This window comes from Osmerus mordax, chromosome 5, assembly GCF_038355195.1.
Source record: "Osmerus mordax isolate fOsmMor3 chromosome 5, fOsmMor3.pri, whole genome shotgun sequence".
Lineage (NCBI taxonomy): Eukaryota > Metazoa > Chordata > Actinopteri > Osmeriformes > Osmeridae > Osmerus > Osmerus mordax.
In genome coordinates, this window is record NC_090054.1 from 22,307,317 (window position 1) to 22,334,288 (window position 26,972).

The 26,972-nt window shown below is 50.9% G+C and overlaps 1 protein-coding gene across 8 annotated transcripts in view; it reads left to right on the forward strand.

Annotated features, from left to right (window-relative positions):
- The window catches only part of fgfr2 (fibroblast growth factor receptor 2), a 43,803-nt gene that overhangs the window by 14,398 nt on the left and 2,433 nt on the right, over positions 1-26,972 (forward strand). For 3 of the 8 annotated variants that reach the window (XM_067236064.1, XM_067236071.1, XM_067236072.1), the window contains 13 exons: positions 1,484-1,653; positions 3,828-3,951; positions 9,515-9,705; positions 11,133-11,277; positions 14,062-14,267; positions 15,048-15,187; positions 17,498-17,631; positions 18,433-18,543; positions 20,207-20,397; positions 20,983-21,105; positions 22,216-22,286; positions 25,782-25,919; positions 26,265-26,370. In XM_067236064.1, the coding sequence (XP_067092165.1) occupies positions 1,484-1,653; positions 3,828-3,951; positions 9,515-9,705; positions 11,133-11,277; positions 14,062-14,267; positions 15,048-15,187; positions 17,498-17,631; positions 18,433-18,543; positions 20,207-20,397; positions 20,983-21,105; positions 22,216-22,286; positions 25,782-25,919; positions 26,265-26,370 (1,850 nt within the window). Of the gene's footprint in view, positions 1-1,483; positions 1,654-3,827; positions 3,952-9,514; positions 9,706-10,085; positions 10,225-11,132; positions 11,278-14,061; positions 14,268-15,047; positions 15,188-17,497; positions 17,632-18,432; positions 18,544-20,206; positions 20,398-20,982; positions 21,106-22,215; positions 22,287-25,781; positions 25,920-26,264; positions 26,371-26,972 lie in introns of all 8 variants that reach the window. The other 5 variants (XM_067236066.1, XM_067236070.1, XM_067236067.1 and 2 more) reach the window with 5 other exon arrangements.

The window sequence follows — 26,972 nt, forward strand, 5'->3', positions numbered from 1 at the left end:
GAACCACAGTTCACTGAGAGATCTCTTACTGAGACTGAGGGAGTGGGAGTGGGAGAAGGGATAGAAAGTGGAAGAAGAAGATAGTTGGGGGAGGAGCATTTCAGCGTGGTGTTGGGTAGATAGTGAGAGAACAGCTGTGATGACGGAGTGCAGGTGGAGATGTGGGTGAGCCAGCCAGAACGTTTTCCCAGCAGAACATTATTATTATCCAAGTGTGATAAATATTACTCACTCCAAGCTCTAGATAAACCAGACAGCCATATAAACATAGATAGTATGGTAATTGGAGGAAATCAAAGAAGTCGGTTTGCAAAGTCAAGTATAATAAACAAAGTGAGGAGGGCTGTGGTGTAGGGGGAAGTGAGGAGGGCTGTGGTGTACGGGGAAGTGAGGAGGGCTGTGGTGTAGGGGGAAGTGAGTAAGGCTGTGGTGTAGGGGGAAGTGAGGAGGGCTGTGGTGTAGGGGGGGAGTGAGGAGGGCTGTGGGGTAGGGGGAAGTGAGGAGGGCTGTGGTGTAGGGGGAAGTGAGGAGGCTGTGCTGTAGTGGGGAAGTGAGGAGGGCTGTGCTGTATTGGGAACGTGAGGAGGGCTGTGCTGTAGGGGGGAAGTGAGGAGGGCTGTGCTGTAGGGGGGGAGTGAGGAGGGATGTGGTGTACGGGGAAGTGAGGAGGACTGTGGTGTAGGGGGAAGTGAGGAGGGCTGTGCTGTGTTGGGAAACTGAGGAGGGCTGTGGTGTAGGGGGAAGTGAGGAGGGCTGTGCTGTAGGGGGAAGTGAGGAGGGCTGTGGTGTAGGGGGGGAGTGAGGAGGGCTGTGCTGTAATGGGGAAGTGAAGAGGGCTGTGGTGTAGGGGGGGAGTGAGGAGGGCTGTGGTGTAGTGGGGAAGTGAGGAGGGCTGTGGTGTAGGAGGAAGTGAGGAGGGCTGTGGTGTAGGGGGAAGTGAGGAGGGCTGTGGTGTAGGGGGGAAGTGAGGAGGGCTGTGGTGTAGTGGGAAGTGAGGAGGGCTGTGGTGTAGTGGGGAAGTGAGGAGGGCTGTGGTGTAGTGGGGAAGTGAGGAGGGCTGTGGTGTAGTGGGAAGTGAGGAGGGCTGTGGTGTAGGGGGAAGTGAGGATGGCTGTGGTTCTTATTCTCTTAGCTATCTGTTTTCTCCATGCTCCATGCTACCTTAACTTCATGCTAATGCTAACAATGGTAAAATAAAGAATGGACATCTATCATGTACTGTTTACAGTATGGTTCTATGTCAAGCTAAAAACAAAAAAACTTTTTGTCAGTTGTGGTTATGAAGTTTGAGCATGTGATGTGTTGACTGAGCACTGTGTGTGTGTGTGTGTCTGCCGGGACACCCTACTGTGTGTTGACTGAACACTGTGTGTGTGTGTGTCTCCAGGGACACCCTACTGTGTGTTGACTGAACACTGTGTGTGTGTCTCCAGGGACACCCTACTGTGTGTTGACTGAACACTGTGTGTGTGTGTGTCTCCAGGGACACCCTACTGGACGTCTCCAGAGAAGATGGAAAAGAAGCTGCATGCTGTTCCTGCTGCCAACACCGTCAAATTCAAGTGTGCGGCAGGAGGGCACCCGCGCCCACGCCTGCGCTGGCTGAAGAACAGCCGTCCCTTCCGCCAGGAGGACCGCATGGGCGGGTACAAGGTACAAGGTTCCCGCATGGGCGGGTACAAGGTATTAGCACAGAGAATCCTGGGACCTTTAAACAAGACAGTCAGAGTTATCTCTTGTGGCAGCATCCTCCAAGAGTCGGGTCTCTCGGCTTACTGTGTTCTGGAGTCCTGCTCCTTGGAGCAGCTAGGATGGAGGTCTGGTGGTGGGGGATTTGGACCTGCTCGCCCGTGTGTCTGTTGCTTCACTCAGGCTCTCACCGTAACTCTCACAGAGCAAGTTGGATAGTGTCATAGTCGAAGGGAGTTAAGAAGAGAAATACTGAAGTCATTAAATTTCAGGGAAAACTGGTCCTGCAAGCTTTGGCATCAGGAGAGTGTGATTCCTTTGTTCTGAAATGAGTTCAGTGATTAGATGAGTAGCTTCTGCTGCACTGGTAAAGGTTTAGGGTTAGGGTTAGGCTCACTCTGCACAGAGAACTGAAATGATGTGAACACTTGAGAGATGACCTGTGACTAAACTTGTGCATACAAACACATACTTTGGTTGCAAAACAGCCACAAGTTCCCCAAACGTTAATTTTTAGACTAGCACTCATTTTTACAGCACAAATACACCAGTGTGGTACGATAAGTGTATAAAGCTGAGTAAAAGCTTTTTCTTTTCTTTTTTTTTCTTTTTAGTTTTTTAGTTTTACCCCAACTTGAGAGGTATTTTAGGAAACACAATTTTTACGTTCATTTGTAATGAAAATAGCTACTTCCATGTGTCACTGGAACAGCTATCAGCTAACTATGAAGACAGTTTGCTCTGGTTTCCTCCCTGTGCTAAACACTAATGACAGCTCCTCATTAAACACTAGTGACAGCTCCTCATTAAACACTAGTGACAGCTCCTTATTAAACGCCAGTGACAGCTCCTCATTAAACACTAGTGACAGCTCCTTATTAAACGCTAGTGACAGCTCCTCGTTAAACACTAGTGACAGCTCCTCATTAAACACTAGTGACAGCTCCTTATTAAACGCTAGTGACAGCTCCTCGTTAAACACTAGTGACAGCTCCTCATTAAATGTTAGTGACAGCTCCTTATCAAACACTAGTGACCGCTCCTCATTAAACACTAGTGAAAACTCCTCATTAAACACTAGTGACAGCTCCTCATTAAACACTAGTGACAGCTCCTCATTAAACACTAGTGACAGCTCCTCATTAAACACTAGTGACAGCTCCTTATTAAACGCTAGTGACAGCTCCTCATTAAACACTAGTGACAGCTCCTTATCAAACACTAGTGACAGCTCCTCATTAAACACTAGTGACAGCTCCTTATTAAACACTAGTGACAGCTCCTTATTAAACACTAGTGAGAGCTCTGTGTCTCTGTAGGAATCCCTCCCGCCTGACAGAGCTGTTGGTCTTGCAGCAGCTTGCTGTGTTTGGGTCTGAGATCCCTCTCTCTGAATTTCAACAAGCATCACATTCAGAGATAGAAATCTGTGGGGAATGCTGGAATGATATGGTTACCACCCTAGATATGTGCTGATGCTAATAGAGGCGTGTTGTGGAGTAAGTGAGGGGATGATGCCAACCACAGTCCGTGTGTGTGTGTTCTAGTTAATGGATGATAGTTTACGAGGAAACGGATGTCTCTTTAAGGGGCGTTCAGAAGGAGAATGTGTTGATGTAGCTGGTAATGTTTCCCCTTATGGCCCTGTCTCTGTAAACAGTGTCATTATAGCTTGACTCCAGACAAAGACATCTGCACTCAGCGTACTATACTAGCCTTAGACTCTAAGCTCGGAGCTAAGGCTACAGTTACAGTTACCCAGGACTCCTCTCTCACCTGGAACTATATTATTTCCACTCCCGCAACACTGCCACCCTACTCCTCATCCAGCACACCTCTCCCTCACACTCTCTCATTTACTCTCTCTCTCTCTCTCTCTCTCTCTCTCTCTCTCTCTCTCTCTCTCTCTCTCTCTCTCTCTCTCTCTCTCTCTCTCTCTCTCTCTCTCTCTCTCTCCCTCTCTCCCTCTCTCTCTCTCTCTCTCTCTCTCTCTCTATTTTTGGCTTCCTTCATCTGTCAACAGGATGAATTGTTTCAGTAAATTGGTGTGTATACGTGTGTGTATATGCTGAATGTGTGTGTATATACTATGTGTGTGTGTCTAGACGTGTATGTTTCTGTCGCCCCCCCCTCCTCAGGTGCGCCACCAGCACTGGACCCTGATCATGGAGAGTGTGGTGCCGTCAGACAAGGGCAACTACACCTGCCTGGTGGAGAATGAGTATGGAGCCATAAACCACACCTACACCCTGGATGTCGTGGGTGAGTTAGCCCCGGTTAGCCCTGGTATTGTCTGGTTAGCCCTGGTTAGCCCTGGTACTGTCTGGTTAGCCCTGGTACTGTCTGGTTAGCCCTGGTCAGCCCCAGTACTGTCTGGTTAGCCCCAGTACTGTCTGGTTAGCCCTGGTTAGCCCTGGTTAGCCCCAGTACTGTCTGGTTAGCCCTGGTTAGCCCCAGTACTGTCTGGTCAGCCCTGGTTAGCCCCAGTACTGTCTGGTTAGCCCTGGTTAGCCCCAGTACTGTCTAGTTAGCCCTGGTTATGTATGGTTAGCCCTGGTTAGCCCTGTTGTCTATTGTCTGGGCTCTGTATGGCCACTATACATAACCTGGGAACGAGTCCCTGGCAGTGTGACGTCTGTGTGTGTGTGTGTGTGTGTGTACCTGCGTCCCTGGACAAACAGAACCACTGGGGTCAGCAGTGTTACAACGAGGACACAGAGAGTTCAAACACAATTCTCTCAACCCCTGAACTTTGGAGCCAACACTAGTGTGTGTGCGGGGGGGTGGGGGGTGGAGGGGAGTGTGTGTGTGTGGAGGGGATGGTGTGTGTGGAGGAGAGAGCGTGTGTGTGGAGGGGAGAGTGTGTATGTGTCTGGAGGGAGTGTGTGTGTGGGGGGAGAGTGTGTGTGTGTGGGGGGGGAGAGTGTGTGTGTGTGTGGGGGGGGGAGAGTGTGTGTGGAGGGAGAGTGTGTGTGTGTGGAGGGGAGAGTGTGTGTGTGTGTGGAGGGAGTGTGTGTGTGGGGGGAGAGTGTGTGTGTGTGTGGAGGGAGTGTGTGTGGGGGGGGAGAGTGTGTGTGTGTGGAAGGAGTGTCCGTGGGGGGGGGAGAGTGTGTGTGTGTGGGGGGGGGGGGAGAGTGTGTGTGTGTGTGTGGAGGGAGTGTCCGTGGGGGGGAGAGTGTGTGTGTGTGTGTGGGGGGGGAGAGTGTGTGTGTGTGTGGAGGGAGTGTCCATGGGGGGGAGAGTGTGTGTGTGTGTGGGGGGGGGGGAGAGTGTGTGTGTGTGTGTGGGGGGGGAGAGTGTGTGTGTGTGTGTGGGGGGGGAGAGTGTGTGTGTGTGTGGAGGGAGTGTCCATGGGGGGGAGAGTGTGTGTGTGTGTGGGGGGGGGGAGAGTGTGTGTGTGTGTGGAGGGAGTGTCCATGGGGGGGAGAGTGTGTGTGTGTGTGTGTGTGTGGAGGGGTCTTCTTGCTCAGCTTGCAGAATGAGTGGGTGGAAGGGTGGGTATTGAGAGGGAAGGGTGATAGAGATAGACCATTGGGTCTGAAAGCACTCAATCTGTCGGTCTGTCTGACTGCCTGTCTGTCTGCACATTTATACTTTGTTTTTTCCATAGCCGCACTCACACACGCACACACACACACATGCGTCCTCCCCTTCAGCAGACCCTCTGTCCTGGGATTAGCTAAAGCTTTACTTCAAAGTTGCTGTTTGGTAAGTTATTTCTCTCAGTCTCACTCCAGACCCACTCCCCCCAACCACCTTTACTTTTTTACTCTGATTTGTCTAAATTTTAAAGAGGGTTAGAGAGGAGGAAGGGTCCCAGGAGGGAATGGGGGACGGGGGGGTAGGGGGGGGGGGGCTCTGGGGGCCGAGGAGGGCGGTAGGGGGGGCACTGGGGGAGGGGGGGGGGGTTGTTATCAGGCGTCTGGGTCCAGATGACCGGCAGGATCTGTCACTGAAAACAAAGTTTGACCAGCCTCTCCTGCTTTAACTGGCCTCTGGAGGAGGAGTTACACACACACACACACACACACACACACACACACACACACACACACACACACACACACACACACACACACACACACACACACACACACACACACACACACACAGGAGAGGGCCTACACACACACACAGCACCAGGTTACCCAGGGTTCAGTGATCTTGTTTGGGCCCTGTCCTGTTCCCCCAGAACCCCAACCCTGTCAGCCGTGAATACCTCCCTAATTACTTAATTGATAGATTGATTTAGATTTTATTCGGGTCAATGGATCCTGGTCAAGTAACTGCTACTGCACTTTGATTTTTTGTGTGCTGCAGGGAAAGGAAGAGGCTGTGTGTGTATGCATGCATCTGTGTATGTGTGTGTGTGCATGTATGCGTGTGTGAGTGTGTGTGTATGTATGCATGTGTGTGTATGTATGTGTATTGAGACAGTGCTGTAGTCAGGTCCAGTAGAACACTGCTTGGGGACACCGAACTGTCAGCTCATGCTGTCAGTGCTGAGAGCAGGACAGGAGATGAGGTTACTGAGATCCCCCTCTAACCCTCACTGTTACTGCTATCCCCCTCTAACCCTAACTGTTACTGCTATCCCCCTCTAACCCTAACCCTCACTGTTACTGAGATCCCCCTCTAACCCTAACCCTGTTACTGAGATCCCCCTCTAACCCTAACCCTCACTGTTACTGAGATCCCCCTCTAACCCTAACCCTCACTGTTACTGCTATCCCCCTCTAACCCTCACTGTTACTGCTATCCCCCTCTAACCCTCACTGTTACTGCTATCCCCCTCTAACCCTCACTGTTACTGCTATCCCCCTCTAACCCTCACTGTTACTGCTATCCCCCTCTAACCCTCACTGTTACTGCTATCCCCCTCTAACCCTCACTGTTACTGCTATCCCCCTCTAACCCTCACTGTTACTGCTATCCCCCTCTAACCCTCACTGTTACTGAGATCCCCCTCTAACCCTAACCCTCACTGTTACTGCTATCCCCCTCTAACCCTAACCCTCACTGTTACTGCTATCCCCCTCTAACCCTCACTGTTACTGCTATCCCCCTCTAACCCTAACCCTCACTGTTACTGCTATCCCCCTCTAACCCTAACCCTCACTGTTACTGCTATCCCCCTCTAACCCTCACTGTTACTGAGATCCCCCTCTAACCCTAACCCTCACTGTTACTGCTATCCCCCTCTAACCCTCACTGTTACTGAGATCCCCTCTAACCCTAACCCTCACTGTTACTGAGATCCCCTCTAACCCTAACCCTCACTGTTACTGAGATCCCCCTCTAACCCTAACCCTAACCCTAACCCCACACCTAACCCTAACCCTAACCCTAACCTAACCCTAACCCCTCTAACCCCTCCAACCTTCACTGTTACCAGCCAGGTGTGCCTCTGTCTCCCTTCCTGTTTTTATGTTTATATCTGTCACTGCCTGTCCCTCTCAACCGTGTGTGTGTGTGTGTGTGTGTGTTTCCTCATGTCTGCTTTAAGGCAACACTGTGTAGAGCCCCTGCTGTGTGTGTGTGTGTGTGTGTGTGTGTGTGTGTGTGTGTGTGTGTGTGTGTGTGTCACTGTAAACCCCAACAGTTCCGCCTGGTCGGTTGTGGGGAGTGTTTCATGTGGTAGCAGAGAAAGCGGAACATGGTTGTGGTTTTCAAATACCTCTGCTTTCCTCTCCCTCCGTTGAACTTTTTCCCTCATTCTCCATCTCCGCCCGTATGTCTCTGTCCCTTATTCAGTGGGTCACTGTAGTTCTCTTGTTCGGGGTCAATCGGCCTTTAAGGAAACGCTTTTGACCTCCTCCCCCACCAAACCCCTTTCTCTATTTTTAACTGAGTTGCTCTACAGATCTGTATTGTTAGCAGGTTCGTCCGAGCCATGCAGCCTGTTTTCTCTCTCGCAGTCCAGGGAGCCTCGTCCAGACTTGTTGGTCCAACATCTCTATTTTGAACAAAGTATTTACTGTATACAGTTCTTGTTCAGACAGAAGTTAGATCTGTGTTAGCAAGTCTGAACTCTTTTTTGCATTTAGAAACCCCACAAGTATTTATCTTTTCATATTAAACTTAAATGTAGTGTTTTTGTGGAATTGTAAACCTACAGTAGACAGCTAGCGTTCAGGTCTGTCTGGTTGTAAATACTGGTGGTGAGAGAGTGAGGGTTTGGCTACCCTACTCCCTTTCTCCTACAATACTGTGTGAAGAGAGAAATGAGGCATGTGAAAGAGAAAAGAGAGAGAGGGAGGGATAGAGGGGGAAAGAGAGAGAGACAACAAACACCATGAGCCCTAGGAATGTGCAGGGAGGAGGAGAGAGGGAGAGAAGGGGGAGGAGGGGGTGGAGGGAGAGGGGGAGGAGGAGGGTGGAGCCTCTGATCTGAGTCCTGGTGGAGAACAGACTGGGCTCATGAGGAGAGTCTCTACCTTTCTCTCCTCCTGCACTAGAACTCTTCTCTTTTTTCATCTATTGTGATCTCTTTATTCCTTCCTCTAATACCCCCTCAGCCTTCTCTCCTCTCCTTTCTCACCTCCTTCCTTATATTTAATCCCTCCTTCTTCAAATGATCCCCTGCGCCTCCCCTCCCCTACTGCCCTGGATGGAGTGACGTCATTTTTGTATGGATGTGTGTGTGTGGCAGCAGGGGGTGCTGTCAAAGGGGGGAGGGCTGTGCGGTGATAGTGGAGGCAGGAGAGTGTGTGAAAGAGGTCTTTGTTCTACAGGTTTTGCTCTGTTTGGATTTGCAGGCCAAATGTTTGCTTGCAAAAGAATGCAGATAGTTTGAGTGTGTGGGGGAATGGAGGGGGTTCTCTCTCCAAGACAAGCCCTGACGCTGCCTCAGTCAGGCTGCCTCAGTCAGGCTGCCTCAGTCAGGCTGCCTCAGTCAGGCTGCCTCAGTCAGGCTGCCTCAGTCAGGCTGCCTCAGTCAGGCTGCCTCAGTCAGGCTGCCTCAGGCTTAGCAACCCACAGCTCAACTCCAGTTCTTACATGTCAGACTGCTTGATGTGTTTTAGAGCTCCTAACATGGCCTTACACACACACACACACACACACACACACACACACACACACACACATACATACACACACATACACACACACACACCTATACACACATGCACACACACTTGAATACACACCTATACACACACCTATACACACACACCTACTCACAAACACACACAGTGAGGCTACAGAAAACCTGTGCTCAACAACATCCAGTTTGTCTCCAAACATGGCCGTGTCAACGTCTTATCAGAAAGATAACTCTCTCCGCTTGTTCCAGGAGACCTAACGCTCACCAGGATAAGAGATATGGGGCTGTGACAAATCTAACCTGCTGCGACATTCACATACACACACCTATACACACATACCATACAATGACTCTTGCTTAGAGACTTGTTGCTCTTGTGGTTAGTGGTAACTGATTTAAATTTTTGGTTCTCGCTGTGATATATTGTTTTATTACTGTTGCTTGCTTTTTTCCACAGGTACACTTGCACTTATAGCTGTTCATGTTGTTTGGTTGTGACTTGTTTAACTACATGCTCTTATGGTTCTTCCCTTTGGCACTTACTTTGGTTGTTCACAATGTGTGCTTCATGTTTTGGCTACTCGCGATGTTTTTTGGCTATCTTGTTGTTATGATCAGTGACCTATGCACTTTGTAAAGCTCTCTCTTGGAAGTCGCTTTGGATAAAAGCGTCTGCTAAATGAATAAATGTAAATGTAAATACCCATACACACACGTACACACAAACACACACACTGCACTCCAGTTAACCCCCCCTCCTGTTTCTGTGTTCCTCAGAGCGCTCCCCTCACAGACCCATCCTGCAGGCAGGGCTTCCGGCCAACACCACAGTCCACGTGGGGGAGGATGCCCGCTTCGTGTGCAAGGTGTACAGCGACGCCCAGCCCCACATCCAGTGGCTGCAGCACATCCAGAAGAACGGGAGCCATGTGGGTCCGGACGGCCACCCTTACGTACGCGTGCTCAAGGTAGGATCCCACCTCTCACTGGCTGCTCCTGGGAGACAAGGAGGGACAGGCGTACCTGTGATACCTGGTTACCTGACCTACCTAGCCTCTCTCTGGTTACCTGACCTACCTAGCCACTCCATTTTTGTTTTCTCACCTTAACATTTGATTACAGAAACTGTGTTTGCAGTTGAAGAGGTGTATATGTATGTAGATGTTTTTAAACTTGTTTTAAAATCTGGTTTTCTTCAAGAGGAAGTTTAGCTTCATGTACCTGAACCTGACTGTGTTCTTCTGGGGCCCTTCGACCAGCCTGCTACTCTGCACAGCTTGGAGAGTAACAGGCTTATGTCCCTTTGCTGCCCTGTGTGTGTGTGTGTGTGTGCATGCGTGGCCACCAGCGCTCGGGCATAAACAGCTCTGACGTGGAGGTGCTGACCCTGTCCAACGTGACGGAGGAGGATGCGGGGGAGTACACCTGTAAAGTCTCCAACTATATAGGAGACGTCAGCCAGTCTGGCTGGCTGACGGTGATCCCAGGTAACAGACCCCTGAACCTCGACCCCTGACCCTGCTCCCTGCTGGCCTCTCCTGTCACTGACCTGCTGGTGTGCTGTGGTGGTCTGGTCCTGGTTCTGGTCCTGGTGGTCTGGTCCTGGGTTCTCTCCTACTATCTCAGCTGCTCTACTGTGACTGCTGCCATGGAAACACCTCTGGGTTTGCACACCCACATCCTGCCACACTTCCTTCCACCCCCCCTCCCTCTCCCTCGTTCTCTCTCTCTCTCTCTCTCTCTCTCTCTCTCTCTCTCTCTCTCTCTCTCTCTCTCTCTCTCTCTCTCTCTCTCTCTCTCTCTCTCTCTCTCTCTCTCTCTCTCTCTCAATCTCGCTCTCTCTCTCGCTGTCTCTCTCTCTCTCTCTCCCTCCATCTACCTGTTGTTCTCTCTCTACTCCTCTTTCACCTGGCAGGGTGTTGTGTGCTGCAGTAGGGTGCTCTCCATGTCTCTCCCCTTGGTGTGTGTGTCTGTTTGTGTGTCTGTGTGTGTGTCTGTGTGTTCCTGTGCATGTAACCAGGTCAACGGTGAACTGCTCATTGGTTGGTTGGTGAAGGGACCTGACAGTGTTGTCTTCTCTCCTAATGTGCTGGTACAGGGTGTCTATGTCTTCTCTACAGGGTATGTTTGTTTTGTATGCCCTCCACTCCCCCTTGGAAGCTCCCATCTTTATGGAGGATGAAGGACGTCATCCAGCCCCTCTCTCTCCTGGTGTTCTGGGTCTCACTGTATCTCTCTGCTTCCTCCTCCTCCTTTTCCCCTCCCCTCTCCCTCCCCTCTTTTCACCCTTCCTTCAATCTCTGACCTCCTCGTCCTGCTATACTCCTTCTTCTTCCTCCTGCTCCTCTTCTTCCTCCTCTTCTTCCTCCTCCTCGTCCTCCTCCCCCTCTCCCAGACCGCAGGTGTTAACACCACGGATAAGGAGATTGAAGTCCTCTTCTTGCCCAATGTAACTCTGGAGGATGCTGGGGAGTATACGTGCTTGGCTGGTAATTCTATTGGGATCTCCTATCACACTGCTTGGTTGACGGTGCTTCCAGGTATATACCCTCACATTCTGTCTTCACCCTCCTCCTCTCCCTCCTCTCCCTCTCCATCCTCTCCATCCTCTCCATCCTCCTCTGCCTCCTCCTCCTCCTTCCCTCCCCTGCCCTCCTCCTCTCCATATCTCCCGTGGGTTCATGTTATTTCCATGAAAACAGAAGGCAAGCAGCCCCTCTGGAGTGGAAGACACAAACTCCAATTTTAGATTATATTAAATTACTCTGATGAACTAGCACATGCAATTTCCAGTCCAGTGAAATGGGAGAGAATATATATTCTCTTATCTATATGTGCGACCTGTTGAAAGCCTTGGCCAGAAGGCTGGACTGGGCTGATTATAACTGTGACCGGAAGCCTGCCTGGCCAGAAGATCTCAAGTGTCTCCATGCTCCACAGAGGGCTGCCTTCCTCCTTCCCTTCTTCATGTGTCTCTCTCCCTGTCTGTCTCCCTGTCTCTCTCCCTCATCTTGACAAGGTAGCATGTCTGTGTGTCTGTCTGAATGCCCTACAAGCCTCCAGTCCTGGCTCTGATCATTCATTTCATTTATCTTAATTCTTCATGAAGAATTAAGAATGAATCATATCGGAGAATGAATCATATCTGTATGCGTCTGTTTAAGGTGTTTGTAAATGTTTTGTGTGTGTATGTGTGTGTGAGCATGTATGTTTAAGATGTTTGTTACTATTGTGTGTATGTGTGTATTGTACATTTCCTATCTATCTGTCTGTCTGTTTGTCCGTGTCAAGTCAGTGTGTAACAGAGCAGAGCAGACAGGCTGTGTTCAGTCAACGCAACAAAGTCACAGCCAACCTCAACACATCTACATGTATTTAGGCTGAGCAATATGTCTGGGCACCAGTTAGAAGGGAGGCAGCTAGACTCTAACCTAAACACACAACTGCTAAAGAAACACCCCTAGTGTCCACAGAAATAACACCCCGGTTTTATCTAAAAACAACCAATCCTAATCACAGTCAAGGGATTTTATCTGGAATAATATGATGTATTTGTTGCCCTCTTGGAGTGCATCTATGGTGCCAGTTAGTTTGTGAGGTGTGTGTGTGCCGAGGTTGAGGGACAGTGGTTCAGGAAGGTCCTACATGGATTAAACCACCACCTCACATGAGGTGTGTGTGTGGCCTGGATGACAGACATGCATAATGGAACAGGCTGCTATAGTGCGCACACACACACACACACACACACACACACACACACACACACGCACACACACACACACACACACACACACAGACCATTCCCTCCACAGGAAGCTTAGGCCATACACAACCACAAAGGACACCACTCACTCACCTGCGGTCTGAAGTGATGCATGTATTGTTCCATACACGTGTGTGTGTGTGTGTGTGTGGCATAGAGAGCAGATATCAGCTCAGGCTGAATACAGAGCTCAGTCAAGAAGCACTCCTTTCCAACACACTTCCCTTCTATGGTCAGTTCCATGTCCTGTCTACCTGCCCTGGGTCCTGTCTACCTACCCTGGGTCCTGTCTACCTACCCTGGGTCCTGTCTACCTGCCCTGGGTCCTGTCTACCTACCCTGGGTCCTGTCTACCTGTCCTGGGTCCTGTCTACCTGCCCTGGGTCCTGTTTACCTGCCCTGGGTCCTGTTTACCTGCCCTGGGTCCTGTTTACCTGCCCTGGGTCTTAGCTGCTTGATGAAGAGGAGGGGGGAGTAGGAGAGAGTAGGAGAGAGTAGGACAGAGTAGGAGAGAGGAGGAGAGAGTAGGAGAGAGTAGGAGGGTCAGGTTTACACACTTTTTCTTGTTGTTTATGTTTGTCCATCTGGTGATTTCATTATTTATGTTCCATTTGTCCCTGTGTGTGTGTGTGCTTGTGTCGTCATTACTATTGTTAGTCTGTTCTTGTTTGTCTATTAGATATACCATGTTGTTAACCTGAAGGGTGTGCGTGTCTGTTCATGCATAAGGTTTGTGTGTTCATGTCTAGGGTGTGTGCGTGTTTATACTTGTGTGTGTGTGAGCTGTTCCGTCCCTGTGTGGTCTCTCGTAGGCAAGACTGACCACCTCCTCCTGACCTCCTCCTCCTCTTGACCTCCTCCTCCTGACCTCCTCCTCCTCCTGACCTCCTCCTGACCTACTCTTCCTGACCTCCTCCTCCTAACCTCCTCTTGACCTCCTCCTCCTGACCTCCTCTTGACCTCCTCTTGACCTCCTTTTGACCTCCTCTTCCTGACCTCCTCCTGTTCTTGACCTCCTCCTCCTGACCTCCTCCTCCTCTTGACCTCCTCCTCCTCCTGACCTCCTACTCCTCTTGACCTCCTCCTCCTCTTGACCTCCTCCTCCTCCTGACCTCCTCCTCCTCTTGACCTCCTCCTCCTCTTGACCTCCTCCTCCTGACCTCTCCTCCTCTTGACCTCCTCCTCCTGACCTCCTCCTCCTCCTGACCTCCTCCTCCTGACCTCCTCCTCCTCTTGACCTCCTCCTCCTGACCTCCTCCTCCTCTTGACCTCCTCCTCCTCCTGACCTCCTCCTCCTCTTGACCTCCTCCTCCTCCTGACCTCCTCCTCTTGACCTCCTCCTCCTGACCTCCTCCTCCTCTTGACCTCCTCCTCCTCCTGACCTCCTCCTCCTCTTGACCTCCTCCTCCTCTTGACCTCCTCCTCTTGACCTCCTCCTCCTCTTGACCTCCTCCTCCTCCTCTTGACCTCCTCCTCTTGACCTCTTCCTCCTCCTGACCTCCTCCTCCTCTTGACCTCCTCCTACTCCTGACCTCCTCCTCCTGACCTCCTCCTGCAGCCAACACAGACGAGCCCGTCACCGGCCTGACCTCTCCGGATTATGTGGAGATTGGTATCTACTGCGTGGGCGTGTTCCTGATCGCATGCATGGTGGTGATCGTGGTGGTGTGCAGGATGAGGAACACAGCCAAGAAGCCAGACTTCGGGGGTCAGCCTGCCGTTCACAAGCTGAGCAAGCAGATCCCCCTCCGCCGCCAGGTAACAGAAAGTAGATAAAGAGTTCCAAAGGCATCTAACACCCCTAGAGGAAGGTCACGCTCCATACACACACACACACACACACACACGTAGTCTATACACACACTGAGACTAGTCTTTAGAGAACAAAAAACTGGTCTGTTGACACAAACACAGTTAACGGAACTGAATACTAAAATAATGTATAAAAGTATTGAATCTTGCTCTGTGTTTGAGTTCTGCTGATTTGAAAGCTATGCAGAGAGAGCTATCTAGGGTAGGGACACCAAGTGTTGAGGTATCCTGCATGGGAGAGCAGCTAACGATTAGCACCGGCCCTCAGCCCTCCCCTTGCTGTTTGGTTAGCACTGCTAGCTAGCACCTACGCTAGCTAGGGCCTCCGCTAGCATCTTCCTGGTGAGTGCATCCTCTCCCTAATGGCTGCAGAGAACCCCAGCAGTCCTGGGACAGAGGCGTCCAGTGCCAAGGAAAGGTGAGGCCGGAAGGAGGAGAGGACTGATGAACTGACCTGGTCACCCTGGCTGCAGGTCTCCTGCTTGGCGCCGAGGGCTCTGATCGCTGTTTGATTGGAGCAATACTGAAATACTCTAAAGACATCTATTGTGAAAATGTGACATTCAAGTTACGGGAATTATTACCAGTCTTGCACATACGCCCATCCCGCCCACTCTCAACTCCCCCCCCCACATGCCCCCCACCTCACACACACACGCCCCTCTAGTCATGCCTTTGTAGCTCTTCCTCTGTGTTGTGCAGACCCAGGTGATCAGCCATGTCCTCTTGCAGGTGTCTGCTGACTCCAGCTCCTCCATGAGCTCCAGCACGCCGCTAGTACGCATCACAACACGCCGAAGCTCTGCCCACGACGATCCCATCCCCGAGTACGATGTCCCGGAGGACCCCCGCTGGGAGTTCTCCAGAGACAGGTGAGGGGGGAGGGATCGGAAGGTGTTGGGTGGAAGGACAATGGAGTATGTGTGTGGGCATAGACCTTTCCAACAATATGACATTTCAGGATAAAAACAAGTAAACCCCATGTATTGTTCTGTATCCAGCCAGGTCAAGGTTACAGCATATTACAGTCAAGTCTAGTTTGGCCCAGCGATAGCTTGTGGCTAATTTGGCTTTAATTAACATTTCCTTTGTAGTGTGCTAACAGGAAGTGTTATGTCAGGCCTGTGGGGGGCTGAGGGGGGCTGTGGGAGGATGAGGGGGGCTGTGGGGAGCTGTGGAGAGCTGTGGGGGGCTGTGGGGGGCTGTGATAGCAGCTCCAAAGGTGTGTGAAGTGTGTCGTTAAAACGCAGCACTGTAATGATTAACCAGTGATGGAGTACAGTGAGTCATTACTCGGTAATCTGACACCCCCACACATACACACGCACATACTCTCACACACATACACACACACACACACACACACACACACACACACACATACACACACACATACTCTCACACACATACACACACACATACACACACATACACACACGCATACACCCCCACACCTCACACACATACACCGGTCAGGGTTATACAGGTTTAGAGGCCTACAGGGTCAGAGACCTACAGGGTCAGAGTCCTACAGGGTCAGAGTCCTACAGGGTTAGAGGCCTACAGGGTCAGAGTCCTACAGGGTTAGAGGCCTACAGGGTCAGAGGCCTACAGGGTCAGAGGCCTACAGGGTCAGAGTCCTACAGGGTTAGAGGCCTACAGTTACTAGGGTCAGAGGCCTACGGGGTCAGAGGCCTACAGGGTCAGAGTCCTACAGGGTTAGAGGCCTACAGGGTGTGTGTGAGAGTTTGACAGTGTGGTTGTGTTTGTGTGAGAGTTTGACAGTGTAGTTGTGTTTGTGTGAGAGTTTGACCATATGGACCAAGCTCTCAGACCCTTCCTCACCAGAGAGTTTGACAGTGTGTTAGGGCCAGAGAAAGTCACCAGCCATGATAATTTGATGTGCTAATGAAAATATATAAATATTTAGTTTTTTGGGGGTTTCTGCATGCATCCCTCTATGCATATCTCACCCCCTCTTTCTATCCTCTTTCTGTCTTTAACACGCAATTGTGTCTCCTCCTCCCTCCCTCCCTCCCTTGTCATCTCACAAAGCCTGAGGGATCGTAGTGGAACATTCTGGAATGCTAACGTTTGTGGAGGAAAAATAACATTGATTATGTGTGGTGGAGGGAGGGCAGAAAGGGTGCTGTTGATGGCGCCGGGGCTGGGTGTGAGGACAGATGGGGGATTGTGTTACCAGGCCTCAGTGCCACACTCAACATTTACACACACCAGACGAGGCGGGTCTTACGCCTGCCAGTCAAACTAGGGTTCTGTAGAGGAGCAGGGCCATGAGGGGAGGGCAGTCTGATCAGCCAATCAGCAGCAGGCATTCACAAGGTACTGTGGTGACAACCCTCTGGTTTACAGCTGGTCACTCCTGTGGGTAATGTGACAAGCATAAGTGGTGTAAGGACTTGTTAAAGGCAGCTATTGAACAGGTCAGGACAGACATATTTAGAGAGAGGTGTTTCTCCTACCTTGCTAGTCTTATCAGGCATTCATCATCCATGGCACTGTCCACATACACTATCCCAATAAAGCACTCGAGTTTAAATCACAAAGGAGGGACATTGGAAAACTGTCCCCCTCTCTACATCTCTCTCTCTCCCCTTCTCTCTCGCTCTCTCCCTGTCTCTCAAACCTGTTTATTTTGGTCTGCTATAAAGAGAGGGAGAGGGAGAGAGGGGTAGGGAGATGTTGAGAGAGGGAGAGGGAGGGAGAGAGGGAAAGGGAGGGAGAGAGAGGTGTGGAGAGAGAGAAAGGGAGGGAGAGAGAGGTGTGGAGAGAGAGAAAGGGAGGGAGAGAGGGAGAGAGGGAGAGGGAGGGTGAGAGAGGTGTAGAGAGGGAGGTGTGGAAAGAGGGAAAGAGAGGGAGGGAGAGGGAGGTGTGGAGAGAGAGGAAGGGAGGGAGAGAGGGAGAGGGAGGGTGAGAGAGGTGTAGAGAGGTAGGTGTGGAAAGAGGGAAAGAGAGGGAGGGAGAGGGAGGTGTGGAGAGAGAGGAAGTGGCTCCTGTACCTGTTAGTGTTGTTCGAGTTAGGGTTAGGGTTAGTAGTCAGGGTAGTCTCTTGCTGCCAAAGAGCAGCTGAGATCTTGCTTGTTTTCCGGCCCTGATCCCAGTGATTCATCCCTATAACCTTTCTCTCTCCCCTCTCTTCCCCCCTTCCCCCCCATCCCCAGGCTGACCCTGGGCAAGCCCCTGGGGGAGGGCTGCTTTGGCCAGGTGGTGATGGCCGAGGCCCTGGGCATTGACAAGGAGAAGCCCAAGGAGGCTGTGACCGTAGCAGTCAAGATGCTGAAAGGTAGGCGCTTCTGTAAGTGTACCCGGCTCCACGTGCACCTCACCACACACCTTCTTCACCACACCACTCCTCACCACACCTCACTTCACCATATCTCACCACACCTCACTTCACCATATCTCACCACACCTCACTTCACCATATCTCACCACACCTCACTTCACCATATCTCACCACACCTCACTTCACCATATATCACCACACCTCACTTCACCATATCTCACCACACGTCACTTCACCATACTTCACACTAGTCCTCACCACACACCTCACCACATCTCACCAATCCTTACCTCACTCATGGGGGTGGGGCTATACAGGCCGTGGTCATGGGGGTCCGAAGGACATGGCTGACCTCATCTGTTCACCCGCAGTCTGGGGGGGGCATTGATGGGTGCAGGGGACCTTGGCAATGGCTGAGCAGAGGAATCTCACAGGGAGGGAGAGAAGGAGGGAGGGAGGTGGAGGGCTAGTAGGTAATAGGGTGGAGGGAGAGAGTGAGGGAGCAGGAATGTGTCTGACTGCCTCGCTCAATCAGGCCCATGAAAACAGAGCCTGGGTCGGAGATAACGACCCCAGATTGAGCCGCTGTCTTTAATTCCTCCAAAACGTTGAAAGGATGTCTCTGTGGTCTGACTGGTCTCTCTCTCTCTGTGCTATGACACTAGACCATCCTGTCAGTCAGTCATGATTCTGTGTAACGAACCATGGAAGAGAGTAGTAGTTATGCTGGCACCGTGGGGGTCACAGTGGGGTCACCCTTGGGGTCAGGGGTCAGGACTGTGGTGTTGACAGTGTCTTTCCTCCCTGCAGACGATGCCACTGAGAAGGACCTGTCAGACCTGGTGTCGGAGATGGAGATGATGAAAATGATTGGGAAGCACAAAAACATCATAAACCTGTTGGGGGCGTGCACACAGGATGGTGAGTGTGTGTGTGTGTGCACACAGGATGGTGAGGGAGTGTGTGTATGTGTGTGTGTGCACACAGGATGGTGAGGGAGTGTGTGTGTGTGCACACAGGATGGTGAGGGAGTGTGTGTGCACACAGGATGGTGAGGGAGTGTGTGTGTGTGTGCACAGGATGGTGTGTGTGTGTGTGTGCGCACAGGATGGTGAGGGAGTGTGTGTGTGTGTGTGTGCACACAGGAGTGTGAGGGAGTGTGTGTGTGTGCACACAGGATGGTGAGGGAGTGTGTGTGTGTGCACACAGGATGGTGAGGAAGTGTGTGTGTGTGTGTGCACACAGGATGGTGAGGGAGTGTGTGTGTGTGTGTGTGCGCACAGGATGGTGAGGGAGTGTGTGTGTGCACGCAGGATGGTGAGGGAGTGTGTGTGTGTGTGTGTGCACACAGGATGGTGAGGGAGTGTGTGTGTGTGTGCGCACAGGATGGTGAGGGAGTGTGTGTGTGTGCGCACAGGAGTGTGAGGGAGTGTGTGTGTGTGCACACAGGATGGTGAGGGAGTGTGTGTGTGTGCACACAGGATGGTGAGTGTTTGTGTGTGCGTGTGTGTGTGTGTGCGTGCGTGCTCGTGTTTGTGTATGTGCACACAGGATGGTGAGGGAGTGTGTGTGTGCGCACAGGATGGTGAGTGTGTGTGTGTGCGTGTGTGGTCTTGTTTAACTACCTTTATAGGAACTGAATGTCTTCAGAAGTATGGTGAAACATACAAAACATACAACGTTTTGCTGGGACACAGAACCTCAAATGCTTTTTTCAGGTTGTTTTAGGGTCAGAATTAGAATTACATTAAAGGTTTAGGTCAGGGCTTCAGGTTAGGAATAACACAATTTTGAATGGGAGTGAATGGTCGGGGCACTCTGGGATAGACCAAAAAACTGGTGTATGTATATATGTACGTGTGTATATGTGTTTATGTGTATATATATATATATGTGCACGTTTATATATATATATATTAGTGCTGTCAAACGATAAAAATATTTAATCGCGATTAATCGCATCAATGTCATAGTTAACTCACAATTAATCGCAATTAATCGCACATTTTTATCTATTCTAAATGTCCCTTGATTTCTTTTTTTCCCATAATTTTTTCTCATTTTAATGCTCTTATCAACATGGAAAAGTGGATCGGCTTGCTTCGTGCAATCGCCTGGCTTTGACGAGGGGACGGAGAATTCGCATTAGCGGTGTGCTTGGCCATCAAGGGGTATTTCAGACTGGATGTGCTGCGATGATAGCTCAGCTCACAACAACAAAACACACAGATCACTTTGGTCTTGTCAATGAAACCATTTGGCAACTTTTTAAAAGTAAACTTTCCATTCAGAATCTTATTGGCATCCATTTCGGCGTCTCACGCTTGCCATCCACTTAAACGTAACGTTAGTCTACTACTCTTTAGCCGGCTCGCAAGCCCAAACAAGTGTGTGTGGCGTGCCTGTTGTTTTGTTTCCAGTGTAGCTAGATCCGGTGTGGTGTTGTAGTTTTTCTAACGATTACAAAGTTTGCTAGGCCAAAAAGAACGTTAATCTTGCGATAAAAAAATTTAAGCAGTTAAAATGGGTTTGCGTTAACGCCGTTTAACTGACAGCACCAATATATATATATGTGTGTGTGCAGGGCCCCTGTATGTGATCGTGGAGTACGCCTCCAAGGGGAACTTGAGGGAGTACTTGCGCGCCCGTCGGCCCCCAGGGATGGACTACTCCTACGACATCGCCCGCTGCCCTGATGAGCAGCTCACCTTCAAGGACCTGGTCTCCTGCACCTACCAGGTGGCCCGGGGGATGGAGTACCTCGCCTCACAAAAGGTACACACACATCCACACACACACACACACATGCAGGCTGTGTGAGACCAAAGTGGGGAGAGAGGGGAGAGACGTGTTTTCCCAGTGTCCTGCCGGCGGGAGAACAGACACGTTAACCCAACACTCCCCTCACGCTCTCTCTCCCTGCTGGAATGTGACAGAGCACACACACACTCACTCGCTTCCACACATGCTCTTACACGCACAGCTATGCTCACAAACAAGCCGTGTGTGTGTGTAGTGTGTGTTAGTGTGTGTGTGTGTGTGTGTGTGAGTTCATGCCGGTCAGTCAACCCTCTACTGCTTCACGTGTTCCTGAGGCCTCACATTCTTCATAAACATAATTTCTAGCAAAGTTCACCCTCCATTTTGGTGCCATATTGCAGTGAAGTAACCTTATCATGTTCTCCCTCCCCCCCCCTTTCCCTCTCTCTCCCCCTCCCTCCCTCCCTTCCCTCCCTCCCCTCCCTCCCTCCCTCTCCCCCTCCCTCCCTCCCCCTCCCTCCCTCCCTCCCTCCCTCCCTCCCTCCTTCCCTCCCTCCCTCCCTCCCTCCCTCCCCCTCCCTCCCTCCCTCCCTCCCTCAGTGTATCCATAGAGACCTGGCAGCGAGGAATGTCTTGGTGACGGAGAGCAACTTCATGAAGATTGCAGACTTTGGCCTGGCCAGAGACGTCCACAACATCGACTACTATAAGAAGACCACCAATGTGAGTTCCTCCCCTGACCACCAGCTAGGTCAGGTGGAAGGAGAGTCTAATTGTCTTAAGAGTCCATCACTCCATCCACCCCCCTGTTCGTCCCTCCTTCTCTGGAACCTGGTTATCTCCCCAGTCCTGGATACGGTTGGGTACCGAAACCCGGTTCCACTATGGAACCTGGTCTTACGCAACCGGTAGGAATCGGACCGGATTAGAATGCAAATTTTGGTTCCTCATTTAGGTTCCACTTAATGTGTCGACTGAAATATTTTCCCTCTGTCGCTCCGAAACGGACGTAAAAATATCACACTTTCTCGGTAGTCTACCGTTAGCTAGCTACTGTAAATGTAGGCTACTTTCAAAATCCATATTTTCCCTTTGGGCTCACCAAAACGGACGTAAAAGCATATTAACCATTCACTGCACGTGATCGCTAGTAGATGTATTACACTTGCTCTTGCGGCGACACACGGATACTTCTAAAGCAGAGGGATGCACCGTGTTCGACAGCTTGCGGACATCAGTCCCTGGTCCCGGGACAGCCTCCCCAATTTGTCTGCCCTTTCAGCCTCATACCTGTGTGTACAGGCCTCTTCGACACCATCTGAGAGAGTTTTCTCCTGTGCAGAACATGCCATAAGTCAGGAGGTGTCGTATCTTGCCAGAGAAGGCAAATATGGTAATTTTTCTGCAAAAGAAGTGCTAAAGTTTGAAGCTGGTTTAGTTAGCATACCAACTCAACATTTATTTTTTGTTACTTGTTAATAGTGTAACTGTTATTTATTGTTAAATTATTGTAGTTGTGTGTTAGGTGACTTAGGTTTACTTATTATATATTTAAGTAGGCTACTTTAAAACATTAATATATTCTATAAAACTCTATAAAAAAGCCTTTTCTTTGATGTCATTTTTCAGTTTTCAAGAATCGGAATCGGAATTGTTTTAAAAGTAACCCAACCTTAGTCCTGGACCATGTCTCTCTCTGGATGCCTGTCTGCTTGTGAAGCTGAGCGCTGCCCTGCGACCTGTCTATACTGACTGACTAAGAAATTAAAGACCGCAGGAATGTCTGTTCATATTGTATGGTACCCCTTGCCCTCTGTGTGTGTGTGTGCTTAGGGTCGTCTCCCAGTGAAATGGATGGCTCCAGAGGCGTTGTTTGACCGAGTGTACACACACCAGAGTGACGTGTAAGTACCTTACTGTCTCTCTCCTTCCATGTTTCTCTCCTTCTCTCTGTCACTCAAACACTCCTTCACACATTTACATTTATTCATTGAGCAGACTCTTTTATCCAAAGCGACTTACAAGAAAGAGTTTTACAAAAAGTGCACAGGTCAATGATCATAAACAACGAGATGGCCCCAAACATTGCGAGCAGCCAAAACATGAAGCATACATTGTGGAAAACCAAATAAGTGCCAAAGGGAAGAACCATAAGAGCATGCAGTTACAATTGAACAACATGAAACTCCCCACAAGAGTGCAAGAGTTTCCCTGTAGAAAAAACAATCAACAGTAAAAATATTTCACAGCGAGTACAAGCATTTGAAACCGTTACAACTAACCAACAAGAGCAACAAGTCTCTCAATACGAGTCATTGTGATCCTGGAGGAAACTAACATCAGGTCCAGCCAAGCATTCCTAAGTGCCGTTGTACTCCCGGAACAAGTGCGTCTTGAGCCTTTTCTTGAAGGTGGGGAGACAGTCAGTGTCCCTGATGGAGGTGGGGAGTTAATTCCACCATTGGGGGGCCAGACAAGAGAAGAGCTTGTGTTGGGACTGGGCGCTCTTGAGCGGTGGGACCACCAGACGGTTGTCAGAAGAAGACCGTAGGTGGCGGGGGGGGGGGGTGTAAGGCTGGAGCAGAGACTTGATGTAGTCGGGTGCAGTCCCGTTCACCGCTCGGAAGGTCAGTACCAGAGTCTTGAATCTGATACGGGCCGTGATGGGAAGCCAGTGGAGGGAGATGAGGAGCGGGGTAACATGGGAGCGTCTGGGTAGATTGAAGACCAGACGGGCCGCCGCGTTCTGAATCCGCTGGGAGACCGGCGAGCAGCGAGTTGCAGTAGTCCAACTTGGAGAGGACAAGTGCTTGGACTAGCAGCTGGGTGGAATGCTCAGATAGGTATCTCCTGATCTTCCAGATGTTGTAGAGGGTGAATCTACACGACCGGGAGACCGCAGCAATGTGGGCTGTGAGGGAGAGCTCGTCATCCATGGTCACCCCGAGGTTCCTGGCAGAGGATGACGGGGTCACCGTCGCCGATCCCAGGGTGATTGAGAGATCGTATTATTACACAGGTGGAAGTCAACCTCTGGCTTCTTACTGCAGTTGTAGAGTTAAGAAGATAGTTTTTCAGTCTGGGAGAAAGAGATGAGTAGACGGGGGCTGGAGGGGGCCAGGGAGGTGTTTGGGTAGAACGTGAGGTTATGGGGAGAGATAGAGGAGGAGGGGGCCAGTCTGTGGCGAAAGTGAGGATTTCACGCTAGACTTGCAGCCAATGCCGTGTTACTAATCTGCCCTGCTTCAAAGGCCCTGGAAGAGGCCAGAACCCCCCTCCCTGCCCCTCTCGGAAGTCTCCCCTAACACAAACCCTAACCCAACCTAGCCCTAACCCTAACCGCTGGGAGACAGCAATGTAGCGTGGTAGCAAACACACTCACCCACTTTAGCAATCTGTTACAGGAAATAATTTATGTGAACAAATGCTGTCCCACAGGGCATCCCTCCAATCAATATCCAGGGAGACCTGGGGGGGGGGGCAGTCCAAGCATAACACTTTGTGCTTGGCTCACCACTAATGATGGTACATCACTCACTTTAGTAATTGGCTTTTTCACGTTGGGCCTTGGGGGGAGTGGGGGTGTTAGAGGGGTGGGGGGTTACATGAAAACCAAACCAAAGGCACAAACAATCCATACATGACATCAGATTAAATTAATACATTAATTCAAATGGAATCTGTGCCGTGTTCTTTTGACAGGTGCACCCAGGGGGACATGGTGGTGTTGGGTGGGACCTGGATGAGTTCAGGGAGCCATAGTTGGCCCCTTAGCCCAGGGAGAGGGCTGTTGTAAGGCTACCGTGAAGCCATGTGGGGGGTCTGATATACCGAGGGGGAGGGGCTAGGTAACCCCCCCCCCCTTTTCAAAGCCTTCAGCCGCTCAACCTTTCATCTCCATCTCCCTCTCCTTCCTCTCTCCTCCTCCCAGCCCCTCTCCCCCGACCAGTTCAGAATCAAAGCCTTCTGATGTATGGATATCGATCAGGGTTTTTTGAATTCATATTTATGTGGTTTTCTCTCTGTAAGGACCATAAATATACATGCTGTTGCTTTGTAGGCCTAAGTGCTTCAGAGGTATATGTCTCTGAGTCAGATGGCTGAGCGGTGAGGGAGTCGGGCTAGTAATCTGAAGGTTGCCAGTTTGATTCCCAGCCGTGCAAAATGACTTATGTCATTTTGTGTCCTTGGGCAAGGCACTTCACCCTACTTGCTTCGGGGGGAATGTCCCTGTACTTACTGTAAGTCGCTCTGGATAAGAGCGTCTGCTAAATAACTAAATGTAAATGTCAGTCAGGATGTACCCCCTGCTAGAGGCCTAGCTCCTGCTGTATGTGATGCTCTAAGCTGTGCTATGCTGCCTGACTCTCTAGTCATCACTAAACATTACAACTGTGTATGTACACTTTAGGACTGTGTGGCTTTATGTTTGATTAGAAACACACCATTAATGCAAATACAGGCAAGATTTCTTTTCATTGGTACTGATCCTGTGAATGAGGACAGGACCAAACCAGGCTGCTGGTATAAACAGATGGGAGGATGGATAACCAGAGGAGTACATAAAGGCAGTGTCTGGCCTGGCCTCATAGGGTCACTAACATAGGAGTGTGTGATGTGTTTGTGTCTGTGTGTGTTGGCCACTCTGAGTGTGTAATAATACACTCTTTGTTATTCGCACCACTGCCAGGATCATTCATTGATGCTCTGTAGAAATAAGCCCTCGTAGTGTGAGCTGTCGCCTGACAGTTTATTCTGTGCAGATAAGCGTGATGATTTATGTAATCAGCTTGGTGTTAGGGTAACTGAGGGGACCGGATACAGTTTAGTAGAGGATGTTGTTACCAGTGAACTAACGATCACCACAGGCCCCGGAGCACTGTCTGCTGTAGGCGCTGTTTGTCTTGGCCTGGCGTGTGACTGGACAAAGGCTTCAGTGTGCCTGTCTGCTCGGAGGGACAAAGGCTATCTGTGAGCTCTTGGTGCCGGTGGCACTGCCCTCCAGCAGAGGGGGAGGGGGGGTGCTGCCTTCCAACAGAGGGGGAGGGGGGGTGTTGCCCTCCAGCAGAGGGGGAGGGGGGGTGCTGCCCTCCAGCAGAGAGGGAGGGGGGGGGTGCTGCCCTCCAGCAGAGGGGGAGTGGGGGTGCTGCCTTCCAGCAGAGGGGGAGGGGGGGGTGCTGCCCTCCAGCAGAGGGGGAGGGGGGGGGTGCTGCCCTCCAGCAGAGGGGGAGGGGGGGTGCTGCCCTCCAGCAGAGGGGGAGGGGGGGTGCTGCCCTCCAGCAGAGGGGGAGGGGGGGTGCTGCCCTCCAGCAGAGGGGGAGGGGGGGGTGGATGGGCAGACATACATACATCAATCAGTCACTAATGTTCTGTGTGTGTGTGTGTGTTTATGTCGGTAGCTGGTCGTTCGGGGTGCTGATGTGGGAGATCTTCACCCTGGGGGGGTCTCCCTACCCTGGCATCCCAGTGGAGGAGCTCTTCAAGCTTCTGAAGGAAGGCCATCGCATGGACAAGCCTGGCAACTGCACCAATGAGCTGTAAGACACTGCACTCACACAGACACACACACACACACTGCCACACACACACTGCCACACACACACACACGGTCACACACACACACTGCCACACACACACACACTGCCACACACACACACACACTGCCACACACACGGTCACACACACGTCTCCCCATCCCCCAGTCTTTATCAGGTCTATGCGCTGCCATCCCCTAACGCCCTTGTCAGCTGGCTGCTCTGCATCAATGTTCTCATTCACCGTAGTCCCCAGGACCCTTAGTCCCCAGAGCTGACGGTACTGACAACAGGGCTACAGTGCTTCCGTTAACCCCTCTCCTCTCACTCCCTCCTCCCTCTCCTCAGGTACATGATGATGAAAGACTGCTGGCATGCTATCTCCTCTCACAGGCCCACCTTCAAGCAGCTAGTAGAGGATCTGGACCGCATCCTCACCTTGGCCACCAACGAGGTGAGACCACGCACACACACCACATCCCTGAGACGAGTAGTGCCATCGTTCACCTTTCACAGTGTCTCAGACAGCCAGGCAGCTAGTAGGTCTAACCCAGCAGCTAGCAGGTCTAACCCAGCAGCTAGCAGGTCTAATCCAGCAGCTAGCAGGTCTAACCCAGCAGCTAGCAGGTCTAACCCAGCAGCTAGCAGGTCTAACCCATAGATATCCGCTCGGCACTGAAGAGGGCTTGGCTGAAGAGGTCTGTGAATGGAAGTCTATCAGGGCTCGGTGGAACCATGGACTGCCTACGTTGTCCCAAAATCCCAATTTTGAGTTTGAACTTTTGAAATGTAATAAAGCGCATTTTTCATTCCCCCCCCCCCATTCCCCAAACCACTGGCAGATGTGGAGCTCTGTGGTAATGTGAGCCTCCTTGTGTTGAGCTGGGAAAATGGAAGCCAGCTCCTTTTGGACTACAGCAGAAACTCTCCTCACAACCACAACTGCCACGAAAGACATGTTGAAAAAAAGAAAGCAGAGACCAAGATGAAAAGATCAAAAAAGCTGACCACAAAATGCTTTATCAAGTCAGAAATTAATAACAGAATTGTAGGGTT